Source organism: Nymphalis io, chromosome 15, assembly GCF_905147045.1.
Source record: "Nymphalis io chromosome 15, ilAglIoxx1.1, whole genome shotgun sequence".
NCBI lineage: Eukaryota > Metazoa > Arthropoda > Insecta > Lepidoptera > Nymphalidae > Nymphalis > Nymphalis io.
Window position 1 is genome coordinate 9,516,217 of NC_065902.1, and position 20,942 is coordinate 9,537,158.

The 20,942-nt window shown below is 31.6% G+C and overlaps 1 protein-coding gene across 7 annotated transcripts in view; it reads left to right on the forward strand.

Annotated features, from left to right (window-relative positions):
- LOC126773794 (POU domain, class 6, transcription factor 2) overlaps window positions 1-20,942 on the forward strand; it is a 149,372-nt gene that overhangs the window by 83,129 nt on the left and 45,301 nt on the right. Inside the window, exon 1 of one of the 7 annotated variants that reach the window (XM_050494971.1) lies at window positions 19,248-19,795. The exons of the other annotated variants lie outside the window; for them this stretch is intronic. Coding sequence (XP_050350928.1) covers window positions 19,781-19,795 — 15 coding nt within the window. The 5' untranslated portion in view covers window positions 19,248-19,780. Of the gene's footprint in view, window positions 1-19,247; window positions 19,796-20,942 lie in introns of those variants that run through there. 7 annotated transcript variants of the gene reach the window in all.

A 20,942-nucleotide genomic window follows, 5' to 3' on the forward strand; every position in this document is an offset into this window, starting at 1 on the left:
CACTACGCTTACATTAGATAAATGTTCTAATTCCATTGATTCATAAAAAAACGACCAATCGAGTTATTGGTTAATGTGTAACCTTTATTATAGTTATTAGAGAATTAACGCCTTCGAAGTTGGTTACAACTGCTTAACAATGTTATAATCGAATCGTAGATAGTGCAGTAGCATAAGGGTGTAATAACCAAGGAAGCAATTTCTACAAGTTATATTTCGTTAATAACAAGTCATAGATTCTTTAAACTATTAAACCTCTCTTATATTACAGCATTTGATGACGTATAGTTAAAGGGAGAAACTAATTTATATGTAAATTTTGATAATCAAAAGGTAATTGAACACTTGTTTCGTGAAAACTTTTTTTTTTTATTTCATCGCAATATGTAAGATCATTATCGCAAGGTTAACGAGCGCCCTTAGTTCACCACAAGGGTTAATATCTATTAATAATGTCAATAGTCGTTACTCTACTCGTGTTTTTTACATCTTGGTAATAAAGACCATAGTGGCGTGTCCAGGAATCACATTATGACCGCTTCTGTATAATGGATGTAAATGCGATTGCATTGGAACTTCTGGAAATGTATTAATTCAAAATTAAATACTTTTTTAAATTATTGAATTTTATATATATATACTTTTAATAATGTAAATATAGTCTTCGCATAGCGATAGCCATAAGTTGGTAAGACTAAAGAACGAAAAATCTGTAAATGCAAGTTAGTTATAGCTTAGGAATATTTTTATCTGTACTGTCTTGTACTGAATATATCATTCTTTTGAACAAAGAAGGAGAACTTTAGAGATTATTCCACAATGCTGCTCTAGTGCGGGTTACACTATTTTTTCCTTCATCACCAAGTCGAAATGAGAACATCAAATTAAGAACATTTTTTTTTTATAGAATAGGAAGGTGGACGAGCATATGGGCCATGATGAGTGGGTGGTACCTACCCAGACGAGCTTGCACAAAGCCCTACCACCAGTAAACATGAACGCTAATTGGTTTTCATCTAATGCGAAGAAACGTTAGTCAAATTCGACCAATCACAACTAAAGAAATTCCACTTCAAAAACGTACAAATGTTTTCTGTATATTCAAATGATTATTTAAATTTATCAAATACCTGTGGTAAAGAAAATATATTTCATTCAACCCCTTACCATACACTTGGACGCCTCTCTACTTCGAGGTAAACTAACACATCAACAAATTCTATAAACACGCATTTGTGTATACGTGTGCGTGCACCCTAATTGCTTTTGTCATTAATAGACGCGAATACTTCTTAGCCGGTGTATTGTACAATTAGTAATAATGATGTATAATTAGGCTACGGTAATGTGTGTAATGTATCGGTGTAGTTTGTCAGTGTGCGTGTTTCATTTGTACAGGCTGTTTAAATATAATCATAAATCATAAAAAATATATTGAGTATTAGATTATTTTTACCGTTACTTTCAAATTAATGAATGTAGGTTATTTTTTACTCTCAAAAAACAGTTATTTATGTACATATGGATGTTCCTAAAACCACGAGTAGGTATATATACTTCTACATGTATATCTACTAATATATAATAGTATTAAGAATATAATAAATAATAATGTATACGTTAAACTAGAATGCCAATTGTATATAACTTGACGTGACTCGCGCTGTCGGTAGTGACCATGCCTGAGTCTGGCGTTATAGATTCATTTAATATTATATTAATTATATAAATATATATTGAAGCAGCCCGCATTGGAGCAGCGTGGTGGAATAAGCTCCAAACATTCTCCTCAAAAGGGAGAGGAGGCCTTAGTCCAGCAGTGGGACATTAACAGGCTGTTACTGTATATAAATATATATGTATATATCAGTCAGCTGTCACCTGTAACACAGGCATTCAGTTGCCAAACGTAGGAACAGACGACCGTGTGTAAAAATGTATATATTATTATTATATAAATCAAATAAATAATTAGTATTAAAGGCAACGATTATAGGATTCTATGAAATCAACTACATATTATATTATATACTACAGTTACGACGTTTGTGGTTTTACTATTGAACATAATATTTAATACCTAATTGCAACTGCTTCTAGATTTTATTCAATTCAACCTACACGATAAAGTTATTTATATAAATGAGTTGACTGTCTCGTTGGTCTAGTGGCTAGCTGTACGGCCGCAGGCCGGAGGCCCTGGGTTCAATTCCCAGGTTGGGCCAATAAAAAGTTATTGGGTTTTCCTGTCGAAAATTTTCAGAAGCAGTCCGAAGTCTGGAAGTTGAAAGTGTGTACACTCCTGTACCTCAAAATGCACGTAAAACCGTTATTCGTGCGCCTGAACTCTTTCCGTTATTATTATCGAGTTATAAGAGTTATGAAATAGAGACAGAAAACCTGTGTTTCACACACTTGTGCACTATAATAATATGTCTTACGCAGTTGGCTAATCTCTCTTGAGATTGGCCTTTGTGGCCAAAGTCGATCCGGAGAACATTATATATAAATGAGTTAGGTTCGATAACAAACTTAACAATGTAAATTAAAAAAACTGTTATTGTTATATTTACGGTCAATGACAAAATACCATAAGGTTTTTTATGGTAGCATAAAGACAGATGAGCACTGTGTACGCCTGTATAAGATGAGATAACTATCTCTATTAATAGACAATGGCATTATTTATGATGTAACAAATCATTGTAAGAAACATATATTTCTAAAAATATATAATATGTATTGCTTTATACAAAACAATAATGACACAAATATTTATTCACTTAACTTTTTTGTTAACTACTATAATTATATAACTATAGTATAACTTAATCCTCGTCACCGGCCATTGAATTCTTAACGCAATCAAGAAAAGGGGAGCCTGGCAGCAATCACTTTTAAAATTTCATAATTTATAAAACAAAATATTTGCTTTCGAAATTGCCTTAATAAGCTATAAATCGATGTACACTATTCTAGAAGGAACAAACCGACTTATGTGTGATACGCTGTTCTGATGCGTTTATCCTATGAAATAATCATAATAATAGAGATCAGTGTCGCTTATCACTTTCTAACATGTTACAATTAAGTTCTACGTTGGTTTTCGAGTTTATTCTTACATAATTGCTCTAGTACAGAATGTTTAATATTCGACCTAACGTTCTTAGCTGTAGCGGACAAAACCACGTACAAAAACAAACTATTATAATAAACGCGGTGTTATATTAAAGGCGGTGTTTGAGGGCGCTCACAATGCCGCGCTGCGCTCCCGCGAACAATACCGCTATGAAATATTCAATGTCGCGACGTGATCATAATCGAAGCGTAATTAGGCGATAATGCATGCGTTAGCCTAGCTGACGGTGGATGCACACTTATTTATTCACGAAGGCTGCGGCTTGTAGATGAACATACAATCTAATATTTGAACTGTGAATTGTAATAACTCTAACCCGTTACTTAGGCTGTTTTTTTTTGATAATCGTATAATGATATATTTTTAGCACATGGGTGATCTAGCTTCGCTCGGCTGTACTAGTTTCTTTTTTCGTGAAATTCCGGCCGAGTCGGATCGCCGTCCCACCGGATTATGAGAGTTAGGGAATAGAGTGCATCTGTGTTTGCGCACACAATAGTGCAGTATAATATGTCCCGAGCAGTTTGCTAATCTCTCTTGAGATTTGTCGTGACCGAAATCGGTCAGAAGAATATTATACTAATACTTTATAAAGAATAACAAAATGCTTTTGACGAATACTTTGCTCAAAGCAATTTTATATTATAATCTCATTTTCTCATATGAGTATATTTCAAATTATTCAAGTATTTTAATAACATGTCATGTGTTAATACATGTTTAGACGTCCTTGTGTAAGTCATTTAGAGAGGCCATAATAAGATGATTCACGTCTAAATTAATACTCTATTAATGTTTGTGTCATGGCGACGCATAAAAGTAAAAGTTAATGAATAGCCTATTAACAAAGGGCAATGACCTCTGTTATAATATTATCTCATAATAACAGTTCATTGTACTTAATATATTTAGAATGATATTTGATTTTCTTTAGTAATCCTCTGTCATAGAAACTGGCATTTTATAAACTATATGAACTGTTACGCTGTAACCCACGACATCTATAATATTGTATACCTTTATCTAAAATAGTGTGATGCACTCGTCGCTTATATAATAGTGCACAAGTGTGTGCGCAACTTCATTAGCACTATTTCATATTTCGATGAAACGGTAGACACGAATTCAACGTAAAATTTAAATCAAATGATCTAACCAAGTACAAGTCCTATTATTACTTCTATTTTTAAATATACTTTAACGATTATACTCATATTAAAATTAATAGTATATTATGTAAAACTCCAGTCACGTATTAACAATTAAAACAATGTACTAACGTAATAAGTTTCGTAATTAACAAATAAATTAGAAAATCAATCTATAATTTATTCGTGACCTCCGCTAGAGGCACTCAAATTATTAACAATCAGGCATTATGGAATTCATACAATTCATTAATAGGGTTCCGTACAACGGTCAATTAACTTACAATTATATTTTTCTATACAAACGCAATGTAAATTTTTTCATAAATAAATTGCTAGTCGTTTATATTGAATTGCAAGTTTCTTGATATGTATTTATCAATTAGATAAGATTAGAGAGGAAATACCATCGGCTAAGGAAGAAATATTCCTAAATTGAAACGGTTTTTTTATTATTAAAATGTCTATGAGCAAAAATCAAATGACCACATGTTTGAAAAATATTATTAAATCACGTCACTGATTGTTATTTTTCGAGTTATAACGCTTAGGGTAATTCAATTCATTTTGATATTTAAAATTCAAACGAAATATGAAGTATAAGTATTAAAAGTTCTTAAAATTTTATTCCTCCAGCGGTAAATTTGAATATCGAATTTCAATGGAATGTCAATATTAACTTTTTTAAGAGAGCGGGTCTTTGTTATATTCATTAAAAAAATTAAAAGCAGATAGAACCTCTTTCGTGAAATCGCTAAGCACTTGACCCTTTCTATTAAATTTTATAAGCAATATAATCGATGTGTGCTAATTATCGATCAGTATGTGGAAGCGGTAATTATATTTGTAATTATTAGTGTCGTAATTGCCGCTTAAAGAGACGTATTATCTAGACTCTAGGTTATTACTTAGGTAATTATTAGCTGAGATAGGAACCAGTTTTACTTCGAAAAACCTTGTGAAATGTATTGATAACGACCGCTTGTCTATGGCTTTGCTTACTTATCTAGTAATTATATAATGTAATTATGATCTTAGGTTTTTATTTGCTTAATTTATGACGTATTTTTTTTAATTTTATTTATTGTTTATATCTGAATTGTGATCTTGGTTTAATTTCAAAAATATAATTCGAATATAACGTATATTCGAATTTATAAATATGAATTCGTTAAAGAGTTTTTATAGTAATCATTGATAAGATAAAAATCAAATATCGAATTTATGGAAGAAATCGTTAGTTGGCGATTTCTCCAGACAAACTTAGAAACCTTTTGGTGCATATATTCTTGTTTTCTTTTTTTTATATTGGGAGACGTTAAATAAAGTCTATATCGTTTTCTGAACCTCTAGCAACGGGTATGAAAAAAATCATGATGATCAGTTGAATAGTTAAGACGTGAAAGCACATAAAAGAAACTCACTTTTTTTAGAATGGGAAGGCGGACGAGCGGAAGAGAGACGACTTATGGGCCACCTGATGGTAAGTGGTCACCAATGCCAATAGACATTGGCATTGTAAAAAATGTTTACCATCGCTTACATCACCAATGCGCCACCAACCTTGGGAACTAGGATGTTATGTTCCTTGTGCCTGTAATTACACTGGCTCACTCACCCTTCAAACCGGAACACAACAATACCAAGTACTGCTGTTTTGCGGTAGAACATCTGATGAGTGAGTGGTACCTACCCAGACGAGCTTGCACAAAGCTCTACCACCAGTAAATAAGTAGTACTTTCGAATTTATAGTATTACTAAGGCTTTGTATATATCTATTTCATATCATTTATCAAACTTCCTAGAAAATTGATCATTCCCAAGCAACCCAAGGCAAATGAAACAAACGGCAGCTCTGTACATACACACAAAAGTATCGAAATCAAATTATCACATATAAAAGCAAAACTATATCTTATAATATCAACAAAAAAGTCACAAATAACATTCACACAATAATTAAGAAACATTTATTTGAAATGTCATTTATTTACAGGAAGTACATAATATAACATTAGTAACATAACAGGGCCTTAATCAAACAAAATTACATATGTATCCTGATCTAATCTAGATATAATTATATGAGCTGTATTGATAACAATAATTATGTTTCCGTACTTACAAGGCTGATTGAAGTAAAACAAGTCAAAATGTTACCTACAATAAAAAAAAAAAAACAATTAATATCGAAAACAACTTGATATTGAAATTCAAATAAGTATTTAATTAAGTAATGTAAATTTAATATGTATGAGTTTACCTACAAACAAATATTATTTGAATTTAGCTTAGAATACTTTATGTAATATAACTTCTTGTTGTAACGATTTGCTTTCTCGTTTCTGATACGCACCGCCAAAGTCTGGACCCGACCTCCGTTTTCCCCACCACCGGCAATATGGGTATCTTCAAGTATAGAATGATTAGGCATCTTCTAGGCAAGCACGCTCCATCATAGACTGTATCTTTATACACTTTCCATCAGGTGTGATAACAGTCAAGCGCTAGCCTATACATTTAAAAAAAACTTATATAATTAAGTTTTTGTTAATAATAATTTACTGAAGTCGTAATCATTATCATTAAAAATATAATGATATTTCACTATTAAAAAGAGTCATTTTTTATATTATTATAAAGTAATACGAACTTTTGATTGATTTGACTGCGTCTTTTTGTTCCAATACGATATCAAATTATTCTAAAGTTAATATTTCCGATTATGTTAAGCATACATAATAAAATCTGACTGGATTATTTTAGTTTATTTAAAATGTTAACACTCCTTATTTTTGTCTACTAAATTTTTATTTAGTTTAGTTAGTTATAAAAATGTTTGTTATCATATTGTAAACTCGAAGCCATAAAATAAATTTTAAATTAATTACAACAAATTTTCTAACATTTTATATACATAGTATAAAAATATATTTTCACAGTTAATAAGTAGTACCAAATATAACAAAATAACATACTATCCGTTATAAAAATGCCGTTTCAATTTCGAAGATTAAAAACGAATAAATATTTAAAAAAAAAGCTTATTATTTTTTTTATGTTTAACCGCCGTCATTAGAACTATTTTATAAAACAAATAATAAATCTAATGGGTAAGTCCCTGAATTATGACAAGACTTGGGTATGTACTTATCGTGAGGAAAACTCTATTTTCGCCATTATTATTAAGTCTACGTGACGATTGCATATTTTATGGGTTTTTATTAGGATATTTTGTTTATGGAATAAATAACATTTGCGTGGAGAAACCGGGTTAGTCTGAATTGAAGTCTCGGTTAGAACGAGAAAAAGTTCTAACAATTAAACCGCGGAAAAAACAACGAAGTGTGTTTTGCTATTTATAACATTACAATTATTAACATTCAGAGCTTTTTAAATATTGTAAAGGCAAAGGCATTGTTAATTAAGGAAAATAATTTTGTTGATGAGTCATAATATATAGGTCAATGTTCTTTAGTATTCAAACATTTCAAATCAAGGAAATCGTAACAAACTAATCATTTAACATTTAATGAACATAAAAAAACTTAAGATAATGAATATTTACAAATTCATAATCGTTTTTCAGTAATTTTATTACATATAATTAATTACACATACTTCTATGAGACGTTCATCAACTTTCTTAAAAAAAAAATAATTAGTCAATTTCTGAAATGGATAAACCATTCATTCCATTTTCAAATCATAGGTAAAACACTAGGAATAATTATAACCTAATTTAATATTGAATAGCATACATACTTAAAGTATCGAAATAGTGTCAGGACAAGAGTAAGTAAAGCTTAAAAATACATTGGATTAGTCTAAAATATCTACTTTAAATACTTCGTTAAGTCTATCAAATGTCTCAGAAGTAACTGATGTTTATAAATGCGAATTTAAAAATCAACGGTGTGTCTAGTTCAAGTTTTTTTTTTAATTTATTTTATAGCGTCAACGTTAACTGCTATTTATATGAAATGAAAACAACGACGTCTAGTGACTTACTTACTGGTGGTAGGGCTTTGTGCAAGCTCGTCTGGGTAGGTACCACCCACTCATCAGATATTCTACCGCAAAACAGCAATACTTAATATTGTTGTGTTCCGGTTTGAAGGGTGAGTGAGCCAGTGTAATTACAGGCACAAGGGACATAAAATCATAGTTCCCAAGGTTGGTGGCGCATTGGCTATGTAAGCGATGGTTGACATTTCTTACAATGCCAATGTCTAAGGGCGCTTGGTGACCACTTACCATCAGGTGGCCCATATGCTCGTCCGTCTTCCTATTTTATAAAAAAAAAAAAAAAACAATCGAAACTAAAAACTATAAATCAAATTTCCAAAATTAAATTATATTAAAAACTTCGGACAATCCCGAATGGTTCCAAATTTAAAACAGAGAAGAAACGGTTGAAATAACTAAAAGCTAAGTTATTTCATTACTCGCTAACTTGCAGTGTCGTAATAGTGTCTGAGTAGAGGCCGGACTGAGCCATTAAGGAGGGGAAATTAGTGCATTATTGACTGATTTCCCTTTTCAACTAGCTGATCGACGGCAACCGGCTTTCGATTTAAAATACTGCCTGAATTTACTGCATTAGCGTTCATCGATTACGTTTTTCGAAAGGGTTAGTTTTTTAATATCGTTCGAATTAAAAGTCGATTTGTTTTTTTTTTTATTACAATATATTAATACCGAAATTTATAGAACTCTAAAATATATGAAAAAAGTATCCATATGTACTTGTAAACAAGAAATAACTTTATTAAACAAATACCTAACATTTATTTCAGTTTAGTTTTTCACGTGAATCTACGTAAATTTTTACTGTTTTGTATATCCAAACATCGATTTCAATTTAATCAGCATTAACAAGTCCCATATCTGTGGTTTTAGACGACGCGTTTGATTTTTAAAATTCGAACAATAGTCAATCGTTCGGAATCGGTCCGCGTGGCTACCTCCAAGTCGCACCCAATTAGTTTTATACCCGCTTTATTACCAACCAGTGTTAATTATTATTTTGTTCACTTCTCACTCGAAGACCTAATTAGAACGGCTTTTGACGATTAATATGTGTGTGAATTTTTATTTAATCCATATATAATTATATTTTTATTTTGTTTACGAGATATCGTGTTTTAAGATATATAATATAAATAAGTAAAATAAAGTTGATCCAAGAACATATTTTTTACTTAGCTTATCGTCTTGATCTCGAGCAACAGATAAGGTAGACTGCATAACATTGTCATTTGACAGCTGCATTTTAGGCATAATAATATAATTACACGTGCATTGTTGAATAAAAAAAAAACTTCCCGCTCATTCTCATTGCGTTCCTCAGTCGTAACCGCGCCGTGTGCGAGTTACTTTAATAAGCGAGACCATAAATTCACCCACTAATTGGTGCGATTAGAAAATTTTAATCATTTTATAGATTTCTTTTGTAATTTTATCGGGTTCTTTATAGCTGGCCGAATCGTTTTCTATTTAATAGTTAGTTAAAATTGATTGTTACCATGTTATTTGGTTGATTTCACCAATTACAAATTTTTCAACGATTATTAAGCACGATTTTAATATCTTGCTATAATCAAAAATTATCGGCTCAAATGTGTAGGAATTTGATATTAACAATAGTGTGCATTCAGCTTTTTTTTAAATTATTAATTCATTTTAAAATTATGACGTAGGCGTAACGTATTTTATTACTTTTTTAGATATTATACATATAGCAAATCATATTATTTTTTGATAAACGTTAGCTGAAAATATTATTGGCAGTCTGTTTATTTTACATACGGTATTCTACCGTCAAACGAAAACGACAAGGTTTTATACCATCTTGGTTGAATTCTGAAATTCGAATATGAAGGGCACAAGGCATAACATTTCATTTTTAAAAGTTTTCATCTTACTTTACTGTTTGTATGTGTGAGTTTCTTATTGACTTTGAACCACTTTCACTCCGCGAATTGAGATGAAATTTTACAAATACTTTTCCTGTTGTTAATAATACATCCTTTTGTCAATAAAATGACTATCTGTCGAAGCCTATTCGTTATGCAAGCAGATTATATATACCTAAATATGTTGCCTTTCTAAAATAATTTATTGTTTAATCAGAAACGTCAAAATCCATTTTCGAATTTTGAACATTCAAAAATTACGAACTTTCATGCATACTTACATATTTCGTGTCATAACATGACTGGTTCTCTACAGAGGTTTCATATATCTATATATTAAAAGTTACCATTCGCACGCCTTTCAAGGCAAATATGAAAATAAAACTAACGTTTTGTATTTAAATTTAATTGAAATTTGAATTTGAATTCTATCCGCGCACCTTGATTGGTTAACAAATATACTCACACAAATATAATATTAGCAAGTTAGTAATTGTTTAAAGCCATGACCATTAATTTGTAATATATAAAATTATACACGATAAATGTAACATTTCCCCTCGATACTACATTAAATATTTAAAGAAATTGCAGTCATTATTTGAATATTCATTGCTAATTCCATTTTAGTTCCTCTTCGCTTTGATCGTAACATAATGACTGCGCACTAAATTATAAACATACACATTTTAATTAGTGAAATTTCTAATACGATTAATTATTCAAACTATATCATTCAATTATTTTTATTAAATAGTTTTTTAATACAAAGCTCTTTTTCTTGGAGCTTTTTCCAGTGGCAGATTTTCACACGATACGAGAACGAGATAAATTTTATACAAAAATAAGCAAAACAATTCAATACTACTTGCTCGCATTTGAACCGGCAATCTTTGGTTAAAATTATTGATGTTTTATGTTATCTTACTAATTTTTTAGACGATAAAAAAGATAACTATATATAGTATACGTATATATCTATTTGCATGTAATATTTTAAGCCTTACCCCTGTACAAGATAATTTTTATCATATTAAAACGCGTACATTTTTTTTTTCACTCGAAGGCAAATGATCGGTAGTGTTGCTATTTATCGATAAAGTTCTTGTTAAGCCCGCAGGTGATCTACTCACTAATCACTATCGACTTACGCCGTATCAATCACGAATTACATAGTGGCAATATAATGATCTCAAAATAATGTAATGACGCCGTTGGCCTTTAGATGTCCAGTATAACGTGATACTTGAAGCGACAATTTTCGACCTTATTACAAGTCATCAAGAACGTCGAAATAAGTCGCTAAATAGCCACAAATACATGAGATCATGACTAGCACTTGATTTATTCCTTTTAACCGTCTTGACCTACATTCGTGTATTGCCTTTAATTGTTAATAAGCATAATTAAAATGCGTGTAAAACATACGCACAAACCGTTTGTAGGACAACAATTTAACGCAATATCATATTGTTAATTATAATATTAGACATTTGGGTTAATTCGTTTATGAATATCGATGTGCTGTTGTTGTTATCACTTTTAATATAATACATTGGAATGTGTGTTTGTTAGTACATCTTCTACGAAGGAATTGTTCAACGATTTTAGACTATTTACCTTTACCTCTTAGTATGTGCCAGTTATCACTAGCTTTTTACCCACCAATGACATAATAAATTTCAAAATCAACGACTTTACTGGTGGTAGGGCTTTGTGCAAGCTCGTCTGGGTAGGTACCACCCACTCATCAGATATTCTACCGCAAAACAGCAATACTTGATATTGTTGTGTTCCGGTTTGAAGGGTGAGTGAGCCAGTGTAATTACAGGCACAAGGGACATAAAATCTTAGTTCCCAAGGTTGGTGGCGCATTGGCTATAAGCGATGGTTGACATTTCTTACAATGCCAATGTCTAAGAGCGTTTGGTGACCACTTACCATCAGGTGGTCCATATGCTCGTCCACCTTCCTATTCTATAAAAAAAAAAAAAAGACTAACTAACTAACTAGAATAATATGACATGACAATATATATTAAAATCCAATTTTCCATGTTTAAAATGAATATATAAGTGGATGAAGTTGACTGGTCACATTTTTTTTTATTATGTCACAATTGAACGTGAGGTCATACGAATGTCATGAAAATATTCTCATTTCGTAATACTTTCATTAATTTTCTATTTGTTCGTCTATTGATTACATGAACCGACGGTATAAGATATGTTCTAATTTTATTAATAATTCTATATTTTGTAATATTTATTACAATTTTCAGTGATAATATAAAATATTGTAACAAAATTTACATAGTATTTGTATATCGAAATTATACAAAAGTTCAAATATTCTCAAAATAAGAATTTAAGCTTCGATGCCAATTTATATATTTAAAAAAAAATATATTTTTTCATCAACTCATGTCTTCAATTAGTAATCAAATGGATCAAAACGTATACGAAATGTAATCGCTAGAACAATGGCAGCAACGGACCTAATTACCAAAAATCACCCTCGGGTCCGATTTTAAGGCAGGAATACATAAACAGCTTTCATTAATGTCCCGCCAAGAGACCTCGCTAAAAACTATACATTTTCATCTATTACGAGAAATTTTTTTGATTAGCCATAATTAACGAATGGACGGCTACCAAAACATAGAATTTACTTTTTATTATTTTCTACCACCTAATTGTCTTATAGGTGTGACAGCCATTATTTTAATTGCGAACTGTAGCTTTAATTGTTGCTTACATTTCTTTCTGTGTACATTTAATGACGCCCTATAATATATTATATAATAGCTTCCTTATTTGCTTATTCTACGATGTCACAAATTACTAGTAACGATATACGCACGCCAATGTGTGTTTTATGAATGTATTATGATGGGTGGATATCGCGTGTGAGAATTTAATTCTAGCTGTACGATGTTGCTATTGTAGTTAATATAAGGTTTCGAGCTAAAAGAATAGTTCAGCTTACGTGACTACTTTAAACGTTTATAAATTGAGTGTGTTTATTCTGTCAAGTTAATGACAGTGTGAATTTTCTATTAAATTCGATTGTTATTTCATATTTCTATTACTTTTCGCCCGCGGCTTCGCCCGCGTGTTAGGAGAGGAGGGCAGGTGTCTAACATTTTACGACCCGTGTACTGCGGTGAGTTTGTAGTTTGTTGTACGGAATAGTTTTACAGCGAACATTCACGGGCTGATGGTCCGCATGTTTTTTTTATACGTTCATGTAAATAACAACATATGTAATCATAAATAATACTATAAAATCTATTATATAAAACACTACGTTTCAATGTTATTAATAATTACAAAAAATATTATGCCATTTCTCATGTTAAAAGTAAAATTTCAATACCATGGTAAGAGTAAAAAAATTTTTATTTAGAGTCTTTACTTCCACATGTAACGCATATACATTCCATATGGAAACATTTTGACGCTCAGACTTGACATCCGTCACTTTACGACACATTTCAACTAACCGATTGAGTTAAGATAAACGATGCATTAACACATACAATACGAACTAAAATCAACATTATTATTAATTTTTTATAATACAAAATAAAGATACTATCTAAGGTTCCATGGAACCTACTCAATAGACATTAGAAATTAATTACATTGCTTTCTCATACACAAATTGATGAAAAACTTTCATGAAAATGAACGCACACTAACACCAAACTCTTTATCATTGATATGAATAATATATCTTGCATTTTTATGATTTTAGAGAGATGGTGTTACGAACTCGTGGATATGTAATTTCTACACGAAATAACCCAAAAAACAAAACGTAACATAGAATTTTTTCGCTCGTTTAAATTTCCATTACAGTCGTTAGGAGTCATCGAAATAACAAAGACAGTTTATTGGCTGTAATAACTCGGTACCTTTGAAATGCAGTAACGTTACAAATTAGGAAGGGTGGCGCGCACTCGATACTACTTACTATACCTACGGCCTACTATTTTTTTACGCTTTCATTGCTCCTTTTTCACATCATTTTCCATGGTCCGAACGGGCGACCCGTCCCACGGCCCGAACGTTTTCTTTTTTCTTTTATTTTTGAAATCAGTAAATTGCATATTTGAAAAACTACTGCTCGGAGGTACGTCGATTGAACCCGGTGGGTGTGGTTATCGGTGCTTGCTTTCATTCGTACACCAATTTATTTTTTACCTTTTACAAGAATATTATATGTTTTCCTCTTCATTTGGTCATGAACCTCTGTTCACTAATACTCCAGTATCTCATTGTTTTAAATAACGAATCTGGTTCAATGTGGTGGAAATTATTAGATGTTTCTATCGATCGATATCGATACGAATATGTCATACTTACGTCGTCATTTGAAATGTGAGTTTTATACACCTTTCTCAAATTAATTGAAAAATATATGCATACTTTTAAATGCTTGTTGCGACTCAAAGTTTCGAAGTTATAAAATAACCTTTAGCAAACAAAAGTAAAACAAAAATGGTAAACATTTCTTTATAATATTTCATTTAATCTTAACTTCGGCTTAAAAAAATAATTATTCCTAGAAAAAAGAAATAAATTGCGATTTAAGTAATTAACGTTCAATTTATAATATTTTAAATTTCACTAACATTACGAGTATAACTATAAAGGATTATTGAAATGGTTCGTATATTGTTTTTTTTTTTTTTTCTTAAATTGCCGCTGAAACGCAAACGCTTGCATCCATAGAGCCTGCGTTGAAAGGGTTTGCCAGTAAAAGGTGGAGCTTAAACGATTCCCGGCCGACATCACAATGTTTTTTATGCGTGTAGTAGCATCAATGCAAACGTATATAAAAATTCTAGATACTTTCAAATTCAACCGACATAACTGTTGTATGTAGATTTAAAAGACGAATGTTTAAAAATGTATACGAAATTCAAAATTATTCTTAGTATTTTTTTTATATATATATTACCAAAATTTTGTATTTCATTCCTTTAAAAACAAATAGTACCCAAATCTTATTTGTGATGTAACTAACACATTGTGACATTTTTTTAAATATTATAATTTCGAATATATTACGTCTAGAAATTCATACATTTTTGTCTGTTATATTGTATATGTTATGTGATTCAATGATAGTAAAATATTAGTATAAAGTAAATGTAAAATTTTGTGCAATTATAATTTTTGAGCCTACGCACGAAATATTTTTATTAAAAAAAATTAAGTACTGTATTCACAGATTATAATAAAACTCGGCAAAATAATACATTAAGACTCGAATTCATTCGATTCATCCGGGTAAAGCTACTTATCATAATCATATTATATACAGACGATATATAAAAAAAAAGTAAAAATATTACAAGCCGTATGACATAAAGAACACAATATAAATTATTTTTGAATAACATAAGTGCCATTGAAAACATCGTTCTTCCATAAAAGTAATTATCGATAATTGCACAGCCCTAAATTGATTTCGACAATAGAAATTTAAAAAATTTGAATTTGGTACTCGAATGTTTATAGGCAATAGATTGAATGGCGGTGCTCATGCGCCACTCTACGGGGGGTTTATTCTATAACATCGCGCACGCGCCGGAGTGATTTTTTTCATTCAAGCGTTAGGAGGAGAAAATAGTTTTTTTAAATGAATTGCTAGTTATATTTTCACCTGGTTTAAATATGTATTATATATGTATGTATTTTTTAATGTATGTTTAATACAGTTTGTCATATTGTCATTTTAACAGAACTCAAAATTGTATATTTTCTCAATAATCAAGTTATATAGCGCATTCAACCAAAAAACTTCAGTTTTGGTATAAATATTAATGTGCATTTTTCATATACACGATGTATGTAATTCGAATGTATGTTAACACAAAATAAGTGAAAATATTAATTTATCACAAAAAAAAAAAACAAAACAAACAAAACATTTGTAATAATTGTTATAGAATATTTTTAACCGAGAAAAATAAAAACTTCCACACCTAAGGCGCAATAATCCCTGTTCGGCTTATACGGTTATTTGCGAGAACGTTCGAGTAATTTTATGGAATTATAATTTTTTTTTCGTTTATATCATATATAACTATTCATATGACTTCATGTAACATCCTTGATATCCTTTTACGGGGGATATACACAGTCACAACCAAAGCTCGCTATAGCAACGATAGGATTACTGTATTAACTATATCTAACGACTTTTTTTTCCACTATTTGTTTAGATTTTGAAAAATAGAGATCTTTCATTTTTTTTAAATATGACGAAACTTATTGGTTGCATCATGTAACTTTTTTTTACAGTTTCAAAAGATTCAATTTTCTTAAATGCTATTTCACTTAAAATAAAATTGGCTTTGAATTTTGAGACAAAAACTGTCTCACACTTATCCCGGCTGTAACCTCGTTACAGAACGATAAATGAAACGTAATTGGTAGGAAATTACGCAATAAATTGGAGGTTATTATTGAATTTAATGTCAAATTAATCGTAAGGCCCCTCTAACCATCTGTCGCGTCTGCCCCCCGCTGTCGATGCTTGATCAACAATGAATTTTATTATGTTATTTGTTATGTTTTAAGTGCATTTGTTAACAGTAAAGATCAAAGCAGCCGACATTTTGACTCGTCGACGTAAATGTACATGCGATATACATATCTGCGATTAAATTTTTAGATAGTAAAACAAAATAAAAATGAAAGGCGTATTCGTCGAGTTGCCATTCATAAAAATATAGTATGAAATTTGTAATTAATAAAAAATAAATGAAAAGGTAAAATGATGTATAATTCGAAATATTTTTATCTTACTCTAATTATAGAAATATTTATTGCATCGAACATTCGAGAGCGATGAAGCGTTGCGGTACTAAAAACCTGAATCAGTCGTCAAGAGCATCATTACCATCCTAGTTTCGGCGAGCGGGCGAAAAGAAGGAAGTTAATCAAATTTTGTTAGCTACGAACAGCCGATAATACTCCCCCTCATTCGTATGAATATGTCCGTTCAATTAATTTTTCTCACTCGCTTGCGGGCCCGTTCACGTATCGAGTCGCTCGCGACACCCGAGAGCGCGTCTGCATAATACATCGCCGTACGCTGTTACTGTACGTCGGACTTTAATTATATATCTGCTACAATTTTGCCTTTTTTCGAGTATTTTTCACAATTCGTCTCCCCAGCACCCCTCCCGGTCACCCTACCGAACGGCCGCAGAAAAAAACGCGTCGTGCGTGTGTGTATCCGATGGCTCTCGGCTGTTGGGACAGTCATTACACGCGCGCCGCCCCGCGTCCGCGAGCCGCCGTAGACGGCCGTCTTGAGAGCTGATCCGCTACGAAACAATTAACGGTGATAACGAACGGCGGAGTCGCCGAACAAAAATACACTTAGACATTTTAATGCAATTAAGCTTGTAGAATACGACTGCGAGAGTCCGATAAGCCCCGCTCAACTTTTCCTGTAACAGGCTGTTATTTCACGATTTAAAATCGGTTCTCAACCCGTTAATGACGCGAGTACAAGTGCAGATCGGCGGCTCCGTTCGGCCGCGGACCAATCTATTTAATAACCCCCGCCGGTGACACCCCGCCCGGCGGCCATCGCCAATTTTAACCCCCCACGTACCCCCTAGCACCCGCCCTGAAAAAAATCCGGAGCGTTTTAAAATTAATGAGTAAAAATCTACACACACACCCATGAGGACGAATACGCGTGTGTGCCGCTTCGCCAATAATACCCACTTTGCGGACCAAATAATGACGTGTAATGGTGTTCGCGGGCGCCGATGGTATCTAGCGCGAGCCGCTGTCCGCTTCAGACGGAATCCGTGATCGCCTAGCCTTTTCCATTAGGAGCAACTATCCGAGAAAAAAATCGAGTACAAATTGAAAATTCGTCGGCTCGGGCGCGCTAATTCCGAGCGAAGCGGCGCCGCGGCGCGAAGCGAACGCAGTTAGATAACATTTGTAGAGGCGAGGGGAGAGCGGGGTGTCACCCCTACGCAACGCCGTTTTTATTTTGGCCGGCCTTTGCCCCCTTACCCCCTTCGTTCGTCCAACTTCATCTGAATAATTACTGATTTTTTCGTGTACCGCTGATTATTTCGAATGTTATTTGCTGGTGATAATTTTTCCGCCGCGCCGTTTATCCGTTTCGGCTTGCCCGCACAAATTCTCTCCTACGTACGTAAATGTATTAACTGCGGTGATCTGAAACACATTTATGTTATTTCATCGTACACAATGATATCAGAATCGCTAAGAAAAATAAGTTTTAATTTCACAATTAGACTTATTCTGATTAGCATTCTTGCTTACAACTGTATATAATACTAATATAGAAAATGTATAACACACCATATGTATTTTTACTTTAGTATTTATTACTAACCTATAATAATAGGCATGTTTGCTGTAGTTAGAAATTGAAGTTAAATTTTAAATACAAATATATTGTCAACACTGTGTAAAGTATTATGAACTAAAAATTATACTAATTAGTTTAGAGTGATTAATTAAAAATGTCATATCACCAGACCAATGATAAATGAATATTATATTATGTACAGTATTTATTATTAGCAATCCAGAGATTACTTACATTATTATATTTGATAAATTAATAACATGAAATAACAACTAATTTAGTATGAGATTTTTACAAGTCGTTACGCGAATTTAAATCGTGCCTCGTAAAATATACCTAACATGTCCACTTAAACAAGGCATTAAAATAAATAATTAAAACACTTCGTCTAATATCTAAGATATTTTTTTAATTAAAATTAGAACGGTTCGCCGAGACGGGTTTTGTAATTGAACACAATTAAAACGCTAATCGAAAACTCTAATTATTATGCTTATTCGACAAGTGACAAGTCGGGCCGATGGCGATCGCTTTGGCAAGGATTTCGGAGGGACCACCCACCACCCAACGGGGCCGCATTTTTTCCAGCCACCACCGAAGGGGTTGATTTTTTAAACTGATGACGCGCTTTCATTCTGCGCTGTGCAACTTGGCGCGCGGTTGTATGTGTGCCGGCCGTTGATAAATAAATAGAAAAAAAAATAAAAAAATATATGTGCGCGCTTTGTCGATAGTGTCCGTGTTACTTTTTCGCCGCGGTATCTCTTGTCTATGGGTTCCGTTTCGCTCTGCCCTCGAAAAAGAACTTTTGATGAACAATACAACTTCTACACCAGTGTTAGAAAATAGTCAGTGCATTAAAAGTGTCGAGCGATCGCGTTTTATTTAGCGATTCATTATTACGTTTTTAAATAATAAATAAAATTATAATATAATAATTAATTGTTTTTAAAGTACGGTTAATTAATAACTATATTTTTTTTTAAATCTAAGTCTCTTGACACGGTGATAAAGAAACGGACGTTTTCATTGGACAAGTGAGTTTGTACGAAGTTTTGCGAAGTTCGAATAAGTTGAGGCGACGGGAATTTCACACTTCGACATACCAAAGGATGATATATGAGACTATAGTGTTGTAACGAAACTTATATTTTTTTAAATAAAGTGAACAATTGCTGAAGGTTCGGGGAGAATGACATTGTCTTTCGTAAGTATACGATTATAACATTAGAAAACGTTAATAAATAAATATTGTTCATTAAATGTTTTAAGGATAACGATTAACATAAAAACTTTTTGGTTATTTTATATTAATACATTCGTTAAAGGTCATGCGGTTAATTACAAAAAAAAAAACAAGTTTATAATTACAAAATTGCTTGAAAATATAAAAATTAACGCTAAGACGTAATGTTTAACCTTAATTATGACCATTATACATGTTCTTTGTACTATAAATAATTATGCATATTAAATATAATCAACAATATCCTTATTTAATTTATCAAGGCCGATATTTAATTACCTTTCAATAATTCATATCGTATATTATTTATAATTTTATAAAGAATAATATAATTACCGACCAGAGCCTAGACTAGGACTTTGGTTTTGTCTGTTTACGAGTTATTTAAATCGTTTAGACGCTAGTTGCGTTTTTCGGTTTCTCGCGCTTATTTCTGACTACATTTTATTAATATTGTATTAATGTTTATTTTTACCGTTCCGTTCTTCAAAATCTCTTAAAAGCATTGAATGTCATTTCAAGATTATTTAAAGTAAAGTTTTCGATCGGAAACTTCTACTAAGTTACTCTTTTATATCAATTAAATAAGATAGCAATAATAATAAAATATATAAGAAAATTAACTGTTACTAACTTGGAATCATAGCGTTAAATAACATTATTCGATAAACAGAATACATTTAAAACCCTTTTTAAAAATTAATTACATTGAAATTTATTTTGATAGAAACATCAACAGAATCACATTTATTTTTATATTACACATTACAACTAGGTTACAAATAATTCCACTTACACGTAGTCACATGATGCAAATTTAGTCTAGTTAACGTACATTAACTTTGTATTAAGAAAAACTTTAAATATTAACCTATTATTTACAAATTAATGTAACAGCCTGTGAATGTACCACTGCTGGGCCAAGGCCTCTCCTTTTTTGAGAAAAATGTAACAACAAGAAAAATAACATAAAAATATTATATATTTGAAATAAAATAATACGTGCATTCAATAATTATATTTTTTTAATTTTTCTATAATGTCATCAAAGTAATCAATAGACTTATCGTTTTTAATAAATTAATTGTATAATTTACTTAGCGTATGT